We start from the raw sequence: 17,938 nt of genomic DNA on the forward strand, positions 1-17,938 counted from the left end.
TTTGTTTGGACTGGAGAAGGGAGGCGGCGGGCGAAGCGCGCGTCGAGCGGGGGAGCGGCGCTGCCTGTGGAGATCCGCGGAGGCCGACCGGATTCGCTGGCTGCCGTCCCCGCTGCCGTGCACTGGGTGAGGGGTTCCCTCGGGCGGAGCGGCCAGAAGGGTGCGGCGGCCCCGGCGGTCGAGGGACAGCACCTTGGCGACGGTTGAGGGGCCTGAAGGGTCCCCCGGGTTGTTGGCCAACAAGCCTTGTATGGCTTCCCTACTCCTTGCGTCTTTCAGTGGAGTCTGAGGGATGAGCTGCTACCGACTTAAGACTCTTCTCTGAGAAATGGCCGTCCCTTTTTTTCTCATTGTCATTATTATTTATGATTTGGATCTCGCAGCACTCTATCCGGGTCCTCGGCGGCGCGCGAGGGTTGCCGGGATAGCACTTTCTCGTGGCCCCCCTTTCTCCCTCCACTTTCTTCACCTCCCCCCGGGTACCCTTTTCCCCTGCCCCCCACTGCCGCTTCGGCAACAAAGCTCATTGTTTCTCCCCAGTTTACGCCTGCGCGTCGCCACGCGCAGCCCCTACTTGCTGCGCGTGCGCGCTCCTCTGGTAGTTGGGGTGGGGAAAGAGGGGCGGAGGGACTGGCGGGCTGGCGAGCGTCCGAGGGGAGCGTTCTGCAGCCGTCCACTGGCCAGTACCTTTCTGATCCGCTTTCTCCCGTTTCTTCACCTTTTCTTACTCCTTATTTTTAGTTAAATTGTATCCTATGCTCCTAATAGGAGGGCTGGAATCCCCACTCCGGGAGTATTGTAAGCCAGATGAACTTTAACGGCCCATCTTAATTCACATTCTTGAATTCCGGTCCTCTCTCTTTTAATTTCTCTTCCACTCTGTGCTTGCTCCCCAGTACCGCTAAAATTATGTGGCTTGTGGTCAAGTTTGTTTTTTCAAAACATTTGTTGAAGCAGCAAGCAGTGGTATTTTCTGGTGATTCAAGAAGAGGCCTTTTCTGCTTCCTTTTATTGTCTTTCTCTCCCTGATTTTGCAGCCACATTACCTCATGGAAACCGCAAACTCTAGAAAGAATTTGGCTTCCAATTTACCTTGGGAAAAAGTCTAGCAACTGACAGCTTTTGACGCTTATTTCAACAGAAGACAAATTCCCATTTTTGTCCGCTGGCTAATCTTGTAGTCTTGTGGCATGGTTTTTCACAAACTGCAGTTGAGCAGGTGTTGGTTTGCATTTTCAAGTTAGGTTTCTAAATAAGAAAAGTTTCTGTAAGTATTTAAATATGATTCCCAGGGTTTGCTGGTTTGTGCGTCTGATTACAGTTTGTGAAAGAATACGTGGGGCAAATTAGCTTGTTTGTGCTGCTTGTTAATTGTGATCTTGTACAAAACTTAAGTCTTTTCTCATAAATAAGTCTACGACAAATCAAGATAGGTAACTTTACAAAAATTACAACCTTTCTCTTTAAAGGATGGTTGTTAAGCAGTGGAAACTCACTGTAATGCTTAGAGGGTTTTATTATAATGTATATTGGTGCTTGGGAGCTCAAATTGAGGTAGAGATGATCTCTTTCCTCTTGGAGCAGAGTAAGTTTGTCTTAGGCTTTTACTTCAGTAAGCACTGTACACTTTATTCAGGTTTCCCCCCTTATGACTCTAGAGATGATGCTCCACTTTTTTTAAAAAACTTTATTTTTTAGAGAGTGAGTGAGCAGGGGAGGGGCAGAGAAAGAGGGAGACTTAGAATCTGAAGCCCACTCCAGGCTCTGAGCTGTCAGCACAGAGCTTGACGCAAGGCTCAAACTCAGAAGCTGTGAGATCATAACCTGAGCTGAAGTTGGTGCGCAACTGACTGAGCCACACAGGCGCCCTTGCTCCACGTTTAATAGAAAATATAAACACTTATAAATGCTGTTAGCATAGCAATTTCGTCGATAATGTGGGAGGTGAAAGAAAGTAGAAAATAAGGCCTTGGCCCCTTCTTTTGTGATTTTACATATTTTTGTAATTTGCAGACTTACTCATTATCATAACCTGTGAAAAAGGCAGAGCAAGTTTTATCTTGCCTATTTTGAAATTGAGGAAATAGAAGTTTGAGAAATTATTTTATTAGGCACGTATTTCTATCATAGTAATGCCAAGCATTATTCTAAGTGTTTTTACAAGTATTTAATCTTCACCCTCCCTAAGTGGTAAGTACTACTGTAACATAAAGCTAACAAGTGAGAGATGTGAATTAACTTGTCCAGCGTTAACACAGCTGGTAAGAGCTGGAATTCAAACCCAGGTAGTCCAGAGATTATATACGCTTAACCATTTTACTGTGCTGCTTGTGGTTTAGTGACACCTAGGATCTGGTAAGTTGTTAGTAGTGTATTTTCAGACCTAGTCCAAGATTAAAATTGTCCAGGCTATACCCCTTGTGATCTGGACCTCCCTGTTGCATAGGTGCATTAGTAATTTGCATGTGATACAGCCTAAGTTTCACATCCAGTAACAGTCTTTTTCTTCTTCTTCTAAATTTCCTTATTGTTTAGAGCAGTGCTGTCCAGTAAGTACTAATAGCACATGTCTGTTGAGCGCTTGAAATGTGACAAGTGCAGCTAAAGAAATAAATTTTTTGCATCGAGTTTAATTTATTTTTACTTAGCCATAGTAATTGGCCACCAAATTGGATAGTGTGAATTTAAAGGTTTGAGTTCCTTCTGCTTATTTTTTGTGTCAAATTTTATAAATAAGGATGGTGTTTCTGATGTGCTTTGAGTTTTTATCCAGTAGTGATGATAGGCAGTGCTGAGCCATCCTTACTCTCACCAGATCACCTTTTTATACCTAGTTGAGATTAGGATTATAGTCTTGGTTCTGTGACATTGCTTCACTCCTACAGGTTTTTGGACATGTGATTTTTTTTTTTTTTTTTTACCGTATACATTGCTCTAGCAACCTTTAATTGCTCTAAATGTTTAATAAACTCTAAAATAGATAATATTGTTATGTGCTAGGCTCTGTGCCTAGATACTATTATTATTACCATTTAATAGATGGAGAATCTGAAACACAGAGAGGTTAAATAACTTACCCTTGGGTTCCAGAGCCAATGCTTTTCATCATTAATGTATATTGCCAAACATTAAAACAAAAAATGCGAAGCTGCTTACAAACAAGTGGAAAACAAGCCAAACCAGAGATTTCTTTATCCTCTTGCACTGTTGGAGAGACAACTAATTATGGTAACGTGTGTGTATGCAAATAAGGTTAAGGAGTCCCAGTTGTTCACAATAGAGTCCAATGGAATAAGAAAAGGTGTCTGTGGAGTCAAATTTTAATGAGAAGTCTTAAGAGATGAAACTAGGGAGAAGTTTCTAAAACTTAAAAGATTTCTATAATTTAAAATTTTAGAAAGAATATAAAAGAATGGACACTGCTGGAAACCATATTTATTTATTTGTTTATTTTATTTAGAGAGAGAGAATGCCAGCAGGGGAGGAGCAGAGAGAGAAAGGGAGAGAGAATCCCAAGCAGGCTCCACACTCAGCATGGAGTTCGATGAGGGCTTGATCCCACAACTCTTGAGATCATGAGCTAAGCTGAAATCAAGAGTTGGATGCTTAACTGACTGAGCCACCACATGCCCCATGAACAGGATCTTTACAAAAGAAAAACTACAACAATGAAAGCTGGAATATTTGCAGATAATAGAAAACACAGAAATCTAAATCTGTCCCATTAAGTATTATTATTTAAAGAAAAGCAAAAGACATGCAGTAGCTGAGAAATGAATGTCTTTGGGTAACCTTTTGAAGAAACATTAAAGATGTCAAGTTAGGGGAAGATTATGAATAAAAGAAACAATGATAACAATGAGTCTAGTAAAAATATAAATAGATAATAATGTAAATTGTGTTTGGTTAAAAAATTCTTCTGAAAGATCTGTACCTAAAAGAAAACCAAACAGAATGGCACTAACACTGCTTAAATTATTTCCACAAAACTCAGGAGATGGAGTAGAGGAAGGAAATGGGATAAGTAAAATCATTCTAAAGTTTCCTTCCTTGTCTGGGAGCAAGGATTGGGTTGGAGACCCTGAATAAGGAAAAGCATTCTAAATGTCTTGAATTGGTTGGAGGTATATAGAGTGTGATTTTAATGAATAGGAGTCTATGTAAATCTATTTTAATTTCACAGTGGCTGTAAGTCATATTATCATGCTGTACACCTGAAACTTTACAGTACTGATATCAATTATATTTCAGACATGGGAGAAAACCACCTGAGATTCCTCAGTAGTTTGTCAGTCACAGAAAATAAATCCTATATTTTTTAAAATGTGAGTTTATTACACTCACTGGTATGCAGATTTCCTAAAAATAGGAAAATAAACACTACAGGAATAGAATGTAAGAAACTATAAGAAAAACTTAAAAATTATGATGGAAGACATAAAACCAACCATCAGTTATCAAAAATGATAAATCTGAGACTGGGTTTAAGAGTCTAACTCTTACAGTATAGGACTTGAATAGACCACTTTCAGAATTTAACAAATCAAGTAAAAAAAAAAGATGATTTGTAGATAGAGATGTAGATATATAAATAAATATTTTTATGTGTTATATATGTAAATAAATTTAAAAATTTTAAATAGAACCATCCCATTCTTTTTTTTAATGTTTTACTTTTTTTATTTAAAAAATTAAAAAAAAATTTTTTTTTAATGTTTTATTTATTTCTAGGGGGGAGAGAGAGAGAGAGAGACAGCATGAGCATGGGGTCAGAGAGAGAGGGAGTCACAGAATCCGAAACAGGCTCCAGGCTCTGAGCTGGCAGTCAGCACAGAGCCCGATGCGGGGCTCGAACCCACGAACCGTGAGATCATGACCTGAGCCAAAGTCGGACGCTTAACCAGCTGAGCCACCCAGGCGCCCCCTGTTTATTTATTTTTGGGAGAGAGCACAAGCAGGGGAGGAGCAGAGAAACAGGGAAACACAAAATCTGAAGCAGACTCCAGGCTCTGAACTGTCAGCACAGAACCCAGTGTGTGGTTTGAACCCACGAACCCTGAGATCATGATCTGAGCTGAAGTTAGACAGTAAACCAATTGAGCCACCCAGGCGCCTAGCTGGCTGGCTTTTATAACATAATGAAGTAAAACTAGAAATCAAAGGGTAAACAAAAGAACCATAACCATTTGGAAATGTAAAAAATTCTTCCAAATAATCTCTGGCTCATTATAAATTAAATTATAATTACTTAAAATTGATAAGAACTAAGTTCAGAATAAATGGAAATTTGTAGATATAAATCATTTATTAAATGAAAGGTTGGAAATAAACATGATTATCGACTTAAAAATCAGAGTAACAAATTGGTAGAAATTTAGTGAAGGGAAAATAAATGAAAAAACAGGAATTAATAAAATATATAGAAAAAATGAATGTACTTAAAGTAGGGGCTTTGTTTATTTAAGTTGTATTTTTAATAGCTATCTATTCAAAATTCAAGAGATGTAACAATGTCTCTTGCCCACCTAGTTCTCTCTGTAGGCACTGAATGTTGTTTTTTGAAAATTCTTTTTTTTTTTTTTTAATGTTTGTTTTTTTTTTTAAGAGAGTGTAACCAGGGAGGGGCAGAGAGGGAGGGAGACAAAGAATTGAAAGCGGGCTCCAGGCTCTGAGCTGTCAGTACAGAGCCTGATGCAAGTCTCAAATTCCCGGACTGGACCGTGAGATCATGACCAGAGCTACCCACACGCCCTTAAACAGTTCTTACTGAACTATAATTCACTGCCTTTAACTCATTTAACGTATGCAGTAGAGTTGTTTTTAGGATATTCAGAGAGCTGTGCATCCATCACCACAAGCAATTTTAGAACATTTTTGTTACCCCAGAAAGAAACCTCATACCCCTTAGCTGTCATACAGATGTGGTGCTTTGTGACTGGCTTCTTTCACTTAGCATAATGTTTTCAGTGTTCATTTATGATACAGCATGTATCAAGTATTTCATTTCTTTTTATTGTCACATAATATTCTGTTGTATGGGAGATACCACAGTATTTATCAATTGGTGGACCCCTGAGTTTTATTTATTTACTTTTGGGCTATTGTGAATAATACAGCTATGAACATTTGTGTACACGCTTTCTACAGGGCATATATTTTCATTTCTCTTGGATATATACCTAGCATAAACGTTGGGTTCCATGTTTAATTTTTTGAGGAACTGCTTTTTCAAAGCAGCTGCATCATTGTAACATGCCCACCATCAGTAAATGAAGTTACCCATTTCTCCACATTTTCACCAATACTTGTTATTATCTATCTTTTTTATTACAGCCATTCTAGTGTAAAGTGGCATCTCATTGTGGTTTTGATTTGTGTTTCCCCCATGATTAATGGTTTTGATTATCTTATGTATTTATTGGCATCTGTACGTTCTTGGGAAAACTGTTCTTTTCCCTTTTTTTTTTTAAATGTTTTATTTATTTACTTATTTTTTTTTTAATTTTTTTTTTTAATGTTTTATTTCTTTCTAGGAGAGAGAGAGAGCGTGAGCAGGAGAGGGTCAGAGAGAGAGGGAGTCACAGACTGAAACAGGCTCCAGGCTCTGAGCTGGCAGTCAGCACAGAGCCCGATGCGGGGCTCGAACCCACGAACCGTGAGATCATGACCCAAGCGAAAGTCGGACGCTTAACTGACTAAGCCACCCAGGCGCCCCCATTTTATTTATTTCTGAGTGAGAGAGAGAGACAGCATGAGCAGGGGAGGGTCAGAAAGAGAGGGAGACACGGAATCTGAAGCAGGCTCCAGGCTCTGAGCTAGCTGTCAGCACAGAGCCCGACGCAGGGCTCGAACCCATGAACTGTGATCATGACCTGGGCCAAAGTCAGACGCTCAACCGACTGAGCCACCCAGGCGCCCCTTCTTTTCCCATTTTTAAATTGTGTCATTTTTTTTGAGTTCTAATAGTTCTTTATATACTGTGAATACAAGTCCCTTATCAGATATGATTTGCTTCTCTGTTTTATATGTTCCCAGAGATTCTGTGCATTTGAAAAACACACACAGATCTTCCTCTTAATACATATATAGAAAGAGTTTATTTATACTCACTGGTACCCAAATTGCAAACCTGGACTTTTTTTCTAAGACAAATCTCAAAATGAGGAAAAGGAACATATAATCAAATTATATGTAATGAAACAAGTTAGAATAGTTGCATTCTATGCAATGTTATAACAAAATTAAAATTCTGGAGAAAATGAAATTTTAATGAAATATAAATTACTGTAATTAACCAAAGAGATAGAAAACCTGAATACACTAATCATAACAAGAAAAACAAAATTAAAGGTTGTTAAAAATATTTTAAAAGCACTGAGCCCATGTAATTTTAGATTCGTATATCAGGATCCTGTAATTCTTATTATTCAAACTATTCCTGAATAATAAGGATGGAAATTTTCTAGTTCATTTATGTTTCTAAGCTGTTTTCTGCCCGGGTCTGGCATTCTGGTAGTTTTCTTTCAGTTTGGTTTTTTGCTTTTTATTACTGAGAAGCAGATGATTTTCCTTGTCACTTCGTTGAAAACAGTGTTTTTTGTCTTTTAAGAATTCCCTTTGATATTCTGCACTTTGACTCTTGTATCTTGGTGTGTAAATATTTATCTTTTTTTTTTTTTTTAATGTTTATATTTGAAAGAGAGGGATCTGAGTAGGGGAGGGACAGAGAAAGAATCCCAGAAAGGCTCCTTACTGCCATGGCAGAGCCTGACATGGGGCTTGAACCCACGAGTCCTGAGATCATGACCAGAGCCAAAATCAAGACTCAGATGCTTAACTGACTGAGCCACCCAGGCACCCCTGGCCTCTGTGGTTTCTAACGTGAAATCAACTATTAATCTTATTTTGAGGATCCCTTGTATGTAAAGAGACACTTGTATTGAAGATAATCTCTTCTCTTTGTCTTTCAGTAATTTGATTATAATGTGTCTTAATGTGGATAATTTTGAGTTTCTTCTACGTGGAATTTGTTGAGAGTTTTCTTGGATATGTAGAGTAATATATATAAATTTTTATCAAGTGTGAGGAGTTTGGGGTCATTGTTTCTTTTCTTTTTTAAAAAATTTTATTTTTAGGGGCTCCTGGGTGGCTTAGTCTGTCATGTGTCTCTTGATTTCAGCTCAGGTCGTGTTCCCAGGATCATGGGATCAAGCCCCATGTTGGCTTTGTGCTGAGCATGGAGCCTGCTTAGGATTCTTTCTCTCTCCTTCTGCCCCCTTCCCCTGCTTGCTCATTCTCTCTAAAATAAAAAAAGATTTTTTAAAATTTGTTTTTAAGCAAAGTTCTACACCTAACGCAGGCTGAGATCTCTACACAACCCTGAGATCAAGAGCCCCAGGCGCCACTGACTGAGCCAGCCAGGCACCCCAAGCGGCTGTTATTTCTTAAAATATTCTTTCTAGCCCCTTGTCTACTCCTGAGATTCCATAATGTGTATGATAGTTTCCTACTGGTCTTTAAGGCTCTGTTCATTATTCTTCATTGTTTGACTTCTCTCCTAAAGCTCAATAATCTCAATTGACTTATCTTTAAATTTGCTGATTTTTTTTTTCTCCTTGATCAGATCTGTTGTAATCCCTTTGGTAAATTTTTCATTTCAGTTATTGTACTTTTACACTCCAGAAATTGTTTGGTTTCTTTTTAATAATTTCTCTATATTGCTCTTCTCTGTTTTTTTAATGTTTATGTATTTATTTTGAGAGAGAGCATCAGGCTTTGTGCTGACAGCTCGGATCCTGGAGTCTGCTTTGGATTCTCTCTCTGTCTCTCTCTGTCTCTCTCTCTCTGTCTGTCTCTCTCTCTTCCTGTTGCTCTCAAAAATAAACATTAAAAAGTTTTTTTAATACATGTTTTTCTAAAATACCTATAAACAAAAAAACCTCTCCCAGTCTTTGTAAATAGATTCTTGTTTATGTTGAGGCATACCTTCAACACTCAGGCAGTTTACAGCTCTTTTAGCCCTCACTATATGTGCATATACTGAAGGGCAGCCAGAGTGTAGGGCCTTCACAGGTCTTTTTTTTTTATGTTTATTTATTTATTTTGAGAGAAAGAGAGTGCATGGGGGAGGGGCAGAGAGAGAAAAGGAGAGAGATAATTCCAGGCAGGTTCCACACTGTCACTACAGAGCCAGACATGGGGTTTTATATCACGAACCATGAGATCATGACCTGAGATGAAATCAAGAGTCAGATGCTTAACCACCTGAGCCACCTAGGCACCCCTCACGTCTTTTCTGAGCGTGCTCCCAGCACTGGACCTGCCCTTGGCCGCCTTAGTTCCCCAGAATGTGCAAGAGGTTTTCAAAGCCCTTAAACCCAAAGCATTTCCTTCACCAGTCTATCCTTTAATGCTTTTTGCATGGTCTTTTTGTTTTTCACATCTGTTTTTCCTTGCCCTAGGTGGCTTTGCCTACTATACTTGCCTTTGACTGTTTTTAACAAATGCCAATCCAGCACTTTAAAATCATAAATTTTATGGTATTTGAACTGTATACCCAAGTTTTTATTTTTTTTATTTTTTATTTTTTTAATTTTTTTAAATGTTTTATTTATTTCTAGGAGAGAGAGAGAGAGAGCGTGAGCAGGGAAGGGTCAGAGAGAGAGGGAGTCACAGACTGAAACAGGCTCCAGGCTCTGAGCTGGCAGTCAGCACAGAGCCCGACGCGGGGCTCGAACCCACGAACTGCGAGATCATGACCTAAGCGAAATCGGACGCTTAACCGACTAAGCCACCCAGGCGCCCCTGTATACCCAAGTTTTTAAATAAGCTCTACACCTAGCATGGGGCTTGAACTCAGGATCCCAAAATTAAGAGCCACATACTGTACCAACTGAGCCAACCAGGTGATCCTATACCCAGTTTTAAAAAGCAGCAGAACACGCAGAGGAACCAGTATAAAGAGTGTGGTCCAAGAAGGGTCAAGAACAAGTCAGAAAAAAATTAAAAATTCAGTACATCTCCTTATATTAGAATACCTCATGTTCAATAATTTGTAGGTCTGTCAACATTCTGAAAGTAAATGATCCTTATCCTGCTGGCTTTCACCTGGCTGGCTGTAGCCAGAAATTTGGTCAGCAGTTGTTCCTTCCTTCAGCTGTCTAAGGTGTAAGATTAACGTCCGGGCTCCACTTTGTTCTTTTTGGTTTCAATTATGATTTGTTTCCCAAATATGAGTTGATAAAGTAATTTTATTTACAGTCCTTTATGGACTCCCTCCCTGGGAGCTGTACCAAAGCCACAGCTTGTTTGGTGAAGTGATAATGAGCAAAAAAGCCGACCTAGAGCCTTGTCAGATACAGGAATTGGGCCCTTTTTTTGGCCAAGCTCTGTTAATAGTTTCTTTGTTACTGATTGGCATCAAAGAGAAGAGGGGAGTCCCTTGGGATTCACAAACTATAGAATTTTCTGAGGAACGGTTTTCATGGTTTACATAAATTTGTGCTCATAAGTTGAATGGAATTTTTTTCCCTTTAAAATATAGATTGCATTCGTATAGGAGGATTAGGAGGAACTTAACTGAGGACCATGGGGGAAAGGGAGAGAGGCAAACCGTGAGAGACTCTTGAATAGTGAGAGAGAAACTGAGGACTGATGGATGGGGGGCGGGGGGGGAGATGGGCATGGAGGAGGGCACTTCTGGGGATGAGCACTGGGTGTTATATGGAAACCAAATTGACAATAAACTATTTGTAAAAAATAAAAATAATTGTTATAAAAAATATATAGATTGCATTTACATGTAGATATAATTTGGCCACAGAGGCATATTTATTTAAAATTTTTTTACGGAGATTTATTTTTATTTATTTATTTCTAAATGTTTATTTTTGAGAGACAGAGCACAAGCGGGAGAGGGGCAGAGAGAGGGGGAAGACACAGAATCAGAAACCGGCTTCAGGCTCTGAGCTGTCAGCACAGAGCCTGACGCAGGGCTCAAACTATGGAGGCATATTTAAAAACAAGTTAGAGGGCCACCTGGATGGTTCATTTGGTTACGTGTACAACTTTGGCTCAGGTCATGATCTAAACATTTTGTGGGTTTGAGTACTACATCGTTGCTATTTAACTACTTAATTCCATTTGAATGTTGAATATCTCATAATCTGTGCTAAACTTTTTTTTTCTCTTTTTGTTTGTTTTGCTATTTTTTTGAGAGCACAGGCACACAAGTGGGGGAGGGGTCAAGAGGATCCCAGTGTGGGGTCAAATTCACAACCCCGAGATCAGGAGTCATATGCTCTTCTGACTCAACTAGCCAGGTGCCCCTTTTCTTAGATTTGTTTTGTGGACTTAACCTTAAGAGTACATATGTATAATAAAAACTCATACTGTTCATATAATGTGAATTTAGTCTCTTAAGCTGGGGCAGGGTGGTTTCTATCCTGAAACATAGGTGTTTTCTGAAATACTGAATACTACTGACAGCATCATGGTAGTGACATCTGTATTTGTTAAGAGGTCCTCAAACTACTGCCCTAGTTATTTATTATTATATATATGTGAAAGAGAAGCAGAGACAGAGGTTGTCTCAGTGCTAAGGTGTGGGTAGAATGAAAATAATAGAGGCACTATAAAAGCAGACAAGACAAAACAATGAATATCTCTGATAAAAAAAGATTAAAAAATAATAATAACTTCTTAGGGCCAGCAGTACATATAGAGCAAATGCTCCCTGAACCGTAAACCCAAGGAAAAAACTATTTGTGGTAGCAGGTTTTAGTTTTTAATGTTTTACTTATGATAACTGTAGTACTGGATTACTGATAACTCTATTCTCGTATTAGGCACAGGTCATACTACTGTTTGAATTTATGTACAAGTGACTATTATTACATGTAAACCCATTTTTAGCAATTTCATACTTAATGAATTGGTAGAATATTGTAGAATCTGATCATTATGCTTCAGACTTTTAGCCAGCAGTCTATCAACTGGATTAGATCATGTTATCACTTAATGAGTAGTGTTTAAGAAACCAGATCTATCGTATTAGATATTGTTGTGTTTTTTCTCACATAGAAAGAGATTAGATGCTTGAGCTAGTTGAATTCTGGTAGTCTTTTGTGGCTGTGCATCTGCTCGCTGTTGACCTGAAGGTGGGTGAGCCTACAGCCCAGGAAAGGAGGACATAGAAGCTGACTTAACCACAGCAGGTCTTTAGGCCATTGGTGCAGCAGATTTCAAGGCTAAGAGAAGAAGACCGCTTCTGATCCCTGCAGGAAGAGGAAGCAGGAAAAAAAAATCTCAGCATGGAAATTGTCTCCCAGGAAAGCAAAGGAGAAAAGCAGGCTGCAGGGCAGAATGAGAAGCCTGAAGCCTACCCTTTGGGAGATGGTGAAGGCCAGGAGCCTGGAGGAAATATTAGCAGGTTGGGCTGCACCTGCCCATGATATTAGAGAGGATATGCCCAATAGGCTTGTCAGTAACCATGATATGATAGATGGAGTTGCTGATAATATGGAACGGTTCATGGAGGAGATGAGCGAGCTAAGGAGAAAAATTAGGGAGCTTCATTTAAGGTACAGTTCATACTCTCATAGAACATTCCCCTCATTCATGACCATCATGAGGAGTTTTACCTTATACCTTGAATAATAAAACCCCCTGCTTCCTAAAGTTCTATTTTCTTGATGTACCCTTTACTGTGAATCTGTGGTGGTCTGTCATTTTTCTTCCCTCCCTCCCTCTCCCCCTCCCCTCCCTCTATNATTTCAGAAACTTGCATGGAAAAAATGCTTATTACATATTGTGAAGGTAATAAAGCAGTTTAAGAAGCAGTTTATAGATAAACTCTCTCATTTAAAAGCATGCATATTGGGGCATCTGGGTGGCTCAGTCAGTTCAGTTAACCATCCAGCTGTTGATTTCAGCTCAGGTCATAATCTCACAGTTGTGAGATCGAGGCCAAAGTTGGTCTCAGCACGGAGTGTGGCGCCTGCTTGGGATATTCTCTCTCTCTCTCTTTCTCTCTCCCTCACTCTCTCCCTCTCCCCCCCTCACCCCTCTCCCCCTTTCCCCTCCCCCACCCCATCCCACTCATCCTCTCTCTAAATAAACTAACTTTAAAAAATAGGGGCACCTGGGTGGCTCTGTCAGTTGTGTGTTCCTTTCTTGGTTTCAGCTCAGGTCATGATCCCAGGTCGTGGGATTGAGCCCTCTTGCTTAAGATTCCTTCTCTTCCTCTCTCATTGCCCCTCTCCCCACCTCATGATCGCTTGCTCTCTCAAAAAAAAAATAGCATGCATGTTATATATATATGAGAGGTTACTTGCCTGAAACTCATTGTACGGTGGACAGGTCCAGACATGGAGGAACTCGACCTGGACCCAGAGATAAAGCAATAGAGAGTGTGCTATGAAGTCTAGAGATGGGCAGCATTCTTTACCTTGGGACTGAGGAATTAAGACGTTATTAAAAGTCTGTTTTCATTTGCAGTCTGAGCTTTTTAATATCAATTGTTAAAAGTATAATTTTCATTTCATAAGGTCACTTGATTTAGGTCTTCTAGACCATGCTTGTTTTATAAAGCAAGAGATTATCCAGTATTTAAATAATTGGTTGATTTGGGAATGATGTTCAAGCAGTTGATTACCATCATTGGTTGTTACCAGAAAGCACTAGATGAATCTAGGCTGTTCTCAGCTATCTCAAATGATACTGAGATCATTTGACCAAAAAGAAAAGAAAAAGAAACTTTCCACATACTTGATTTATCATGTGCCTTCATTTATCATGTGCATCTAATACCTAACCATGATTCCTGGAGATAATAGTTGCTTGCTAAGAACTGAAAGAATGACTGACAAAATTAACTATTGTTTTTCTTTTAAGGTTAAAAACGACAACTAACGCCAACCATGAAAGATCCAAGTCGCAGCAGTACTAGCCCAAGCATCATCAATGAAGATGTGATTATTAATGGTCATTCTCATGAAGATGACAATCCATTTGCAGAGTACATGTGGATGGAAAATGAAGAGGAATTCAACAGACAAGTTAGTTTTGTGTACAAACATACTGTCTCTTTTGTAGCCCATGACAGCCCTCAGGGTAATTGACTTGACCCTTAAGTGTGTTTTTTATCTCCTCCCTTATATATGAAATATATAAACTTATGTGCTGCCACTCCTGTTTTTTTTGGATGCTGATTACTACCAGGTTTATCTGCTCATTGAAATAATTTAGGGAGCTTTTTTCAGGGTCCCACCCCAGATATTGTCATTCAGGAAGACTAGGGTAGAGCCTGGAAAACTTGTTTATTAAAGCTCTTGAGATGGGGAGCACCTAAATGATTCATTTTGTGGATTAGTAACTCTTGATCTCAGAGTTGTGCATTCGAGCCCCATGTTTGGTGTAGAGATTACTTAAAAATAAAACTTAAAAAAAAACACTTGGTTCCAGTGTACAGATAGGTTTGGGATCCATTGCCTTACACCAATCAGATTGCTCTTAAGAGAATAAAAAGCAGGAGTAGACAGTCCTAGGCACTAGAATACAGAATTGTGTTTCACCTGAGGTTCTCAATCTGATGAGCCTGAAATTTTGACACTACTCTTCTCTTTAGAGAATACCTAGAAACTGATGAATGTTGTCTTTTATTTCCATATGTCTGGCATCTGTTCCCATCTTCTGTTTAGTTCCTCCCTGATCATGGCTTTGGTAGTCAGTAGGCCAACTTGATTTTACCACATCCAGTAATGGGTATTCTAGAGTAAGACTTTAGTCTCAATTCAGTGAGAATCATTTGGATTGGTGTTTGTTGGTTTGGTTTTGTTTTTAGTTACCCATGTCCTCGGGATGCCTAGGTGGCTCAGTCAGTTAGGCGTCCGACTTCGGGCTCAGGTCATGATCTCACAGTTCATGGGTTCGAGCCCCACATTGGGCTCTGTGCAGACAGCTAGCTCAGAGCCTGGAGCCTGCTTCAGATTCTGTGTCTTCCTCTTTCTCTGACCCTCCTCTGCGCGCGCGCTCTCTCTCTCTCTCTCTCTCTCTCTCTGTCTCTCAGAAATAAATAAAAACATTTTTTAAAAATTAAAAATAATAATAATTACCCATGCCCTGACCTTACCCTGTACAGAATTTTAGTCATTTTTGATTGGGGTTAGGGTTTGTGTAGTTTCAAAGTATTACAGGTAATTGTGATAGACATTCCTGAATGAAAGCACTCCTTTATTATTTCCCCACATTCTGCTAGGACAAATAAAGACAGCAAAACCTTAAAACAGATCTTCCCTAGACTTATGGTAAACATTTTTTTTTCTTGGCAGAGCAGAGAAGAAGGTTAAAATAGTGTGTTTTTAAATGCTTTAATTTTTTATTTATTTATTTATTTATTTATTTTTAAGAGAGGGAGCATGCACATGAGATGGTGAGGGGCAGAGGAAGAGAGAGAATCCTAACCTAAGCAGGCTCCAAGCAGGGGAGCCCAGTGCAGAGCTCAATCCCACAACACTGGGATCATGACCCTAAAATCAAGAGTTGGATGCTCAACCAACTGAGCCACCCAGGCACCCCTTAAATGCCTTAATTCAAGACATTTTAAGCCATTCCTAGTGATATCTTACCAAGTGTGCTATCAGTGATCCTTTATTATTATTAATCCAGATAGAAGAGGAGTTATGGGAAGAAGAATTTATTGAACGCTGTTTCCAAGAAATGCTGGAAGAGGAAGAGGAACATGAGTGGTTTATTCCAGCTCGAGATCTCCCACAAACTATGGACCAAATCCAAGACCAATTTAATGACCTTGTTATCAGTGATGGCTCTTCTCTGGAAGATCTTGTGGTAAAAAGTTCTTTTTCATCTTTTTAAAAACTAGCTCATCTTTCCCATAAGTGGAAAAGCCAGTAATCATCTGTGTAACAAGAGTTCTACATTTCTTCTCCTTCAGAAATTGTACTTCTCCTGTGGAAGCAGGGGCCTCCCAGTCTCACTTATGACTGAGAGTGACTTTTTTTTTTTTACAAATAGTTTATTGTCAAATTAGTTTCCACATAACACTCAGTGCTCATCCCCACAAGTGTCCTCCTCCATGCCCATCCTTCCTCCCCCCCACATCCATCAGTCCTCAGTTTTTGTCAGCATTCAAGAGTCTCTCATGGTTTGCCTGACTGAGAGTGACTTCTGGCAACATTCTGGAGCTAGTCTGAGACTACTAACAGACTTCTCAGCCACTGCTTTTAGTTTTGATAACTATACTGCCCTAGGATATGTAAATATCTTAAACTGTTAATCCAGAAGAAATAGACAGTATGTCCATGTGACTTGCCTATACAAAAGTAGCTTGATGAAGATGTTTTGCTCTTTAATTTTTTCTTAAACATTTGGCGAAATTTGCACATTTTTATCTGAAAGGTGAAAATCTGGAGTTGTTTTTTTTTCCTGGCCCAAGATTTTCATTGAGTTACCCTAACTCCATTTGGAACTGGGATTTAATAAGGACTTTTACAAGCTCTTGGCAGAAAAGGAACACAAACCTGTTTGCATTGCCCTAATCTCCATGTCTCATTGCTGCGGATGGTACATTTGCAGTAAAAAATTTTTCAGGAATTATGATAAATAGGCATCAGTACTAGAATAGAATGTGGTTAATCGTTTGCTAAAATTAAGATAAAATGATTTAAAGTCATAATGTTGACTTTTCTGTCCATATTGACAGTCTCTAGTTGCTTTTACAATTTAGTTCTCTGGAATTTACTCCTAGACTCACAAATATTTTTTGCAGTGTTTTCTCTTCACTGTGCAGTGATTTCCTAACCTAGCGATATATCATAATAAGTCCCTTAGCTAGATCCCAGGCTTGCAAATCAGTTGTCTAGGCATAAAAAGCACTCCTAGGACATACGGCCAGCCTGCCCCATCAGACATTTGGGAACGGGCTGTATGGAGAACACTGAAAATTTACATTGCAGTACAGATTTGTTGCAGGAAATGTCAGTAACCCACTTGAACAAATGTGTAATCTCAATAGCTTGTTGTGATATGCTTGCTTATGACTATGTTAGTCATTCCACAAATAATCCTGGTTGCTCTGATGAGTGAAGTCCTTTGCTGGTCATAATGTATAACTTTAATCTGGACTCCGTATAATTTCATTGTCTAGGAACTGGTTTGTTCTTGGTCTATTTGAGATTATGTTAATTCCTTATCATGCTTTCATAGCTGCCAAAAGATTGCACATTCAGAAACACTGCTTTTTTAATTTAAACTTCATGCTTTTAAAGTTTAGATATATTTCCTTTGCGAGAAGTGAGAGTATATCCTGTCCAAGGAAATGGTTGTGTATAGATTATGAAACTAAGTTAAACTAATGCTTCAAGATGTTATTTAATTGTGAAATAAGTGACATAGGAGGATCAGAATCAGTCGAAAAGCCTAGTGGTATTCCGACATTTCAGGTCCTGTAATACATCTTGATATCTTTTCACTTTTATCAACCGTGGTGGTGGCAAATTTCCACCTATTGTCAAGATGCTGGTACGTTTGCTTAGGAAAGTAAAAGTTTAGAGATCTAGAATACTGGCTCTTAGAGACTTTGGCTCATTATTCCTCTAACTGATGCAGAAATAGAGTTCCACAGAGAGTGATTTATCGAGGCTCTTATAGGAAGTTAATTTAGAGCAGATCTGGAATTCCGTCTTAGGGTCTTCTGATTCTCCATGTAGTTTTCTTTTCCTGTTACAAACCTTGCTTCCTGTAGTAATTAGAATACAGCAATTTTAGGAAGATAACTCCATATTTTTTGAGGGTCATAAGCAAAATTAATCCATAAACAATTCCTCAATCCACTTTAATCATCATTTCAACACTTGTTTAATATTTTTGCATAGTATGAAACTGTTAAAGTAAAATTATAGTTAAATGAACAGAATTCCTT

General features: G+C 39.0%; 2 protein-coding genes and 1 pseudogene across 2 annotated transcripts in view; 2 read left to right on the forward strand and 1 right to left on the reverse strand.

Annotated features, from left to right (window-relative positions):
• PAIP2 (poly(A) binding protein interacting protein 2) overlaps positions 1-17,938 on the forward strand; it is a 19,200-nt gene continuing 1,262 nt past the window's right edge. Inside the window, exons 1-3 of the mRNA XM_077768741.1 lie at positions 1-126; positions 13,894-14,057; positions 15,667-15,846. Of these exons, the coding sequence (XP_077624867.1) occupies positions 13,920-14,057; positions 15,667-15,846 (318 nt within the window). The 5' untranslated portion in view covers positions 1-126; positions 13,894-13,919. The remainder of the gene's footprint in view (positions 127-13,893; positions 14,058-15,666; positions 15,847-17,938) is intronic.
• LOC144235239 (protein BEX5-like) lies at positions 10,747-12,760 on the forward strand (annotated as a pseudogene).
• The window catches only part of SLC23A1 (solute carrier family 23 member 1), a 14,431-nt gene continuing 14,087 nt past the window's right edge, over positions 17,595-17,938 (reverse strand). Inside the window, exon 15 of the mRNA XM_077768740.1 lies at positions 17,595-17,755. The gene's annotated coding sequence lies outside the window, so the exon portion shown is untranslated. The remainder of the gene's footprint in view (positions 17,756-17,938) is intronic.

This window comes from Crocuta crocuta, unplaced genomic scaffold (genome assembly GCF_008692635.1).
Source record: "Crocuta crocuta isolate KB4526 unplaced genomic scaffold, BGI_CrCroc_1.0 scaffold64, whole genome shotgun sequence".
Classification (NCBI taxonomy): domain Eukaryota; kingdom Metazoa; phylum Chordata; class Mammalia; order Carnivora; family Hyaenidae; genus Crocuta; species Crocuta crocuta.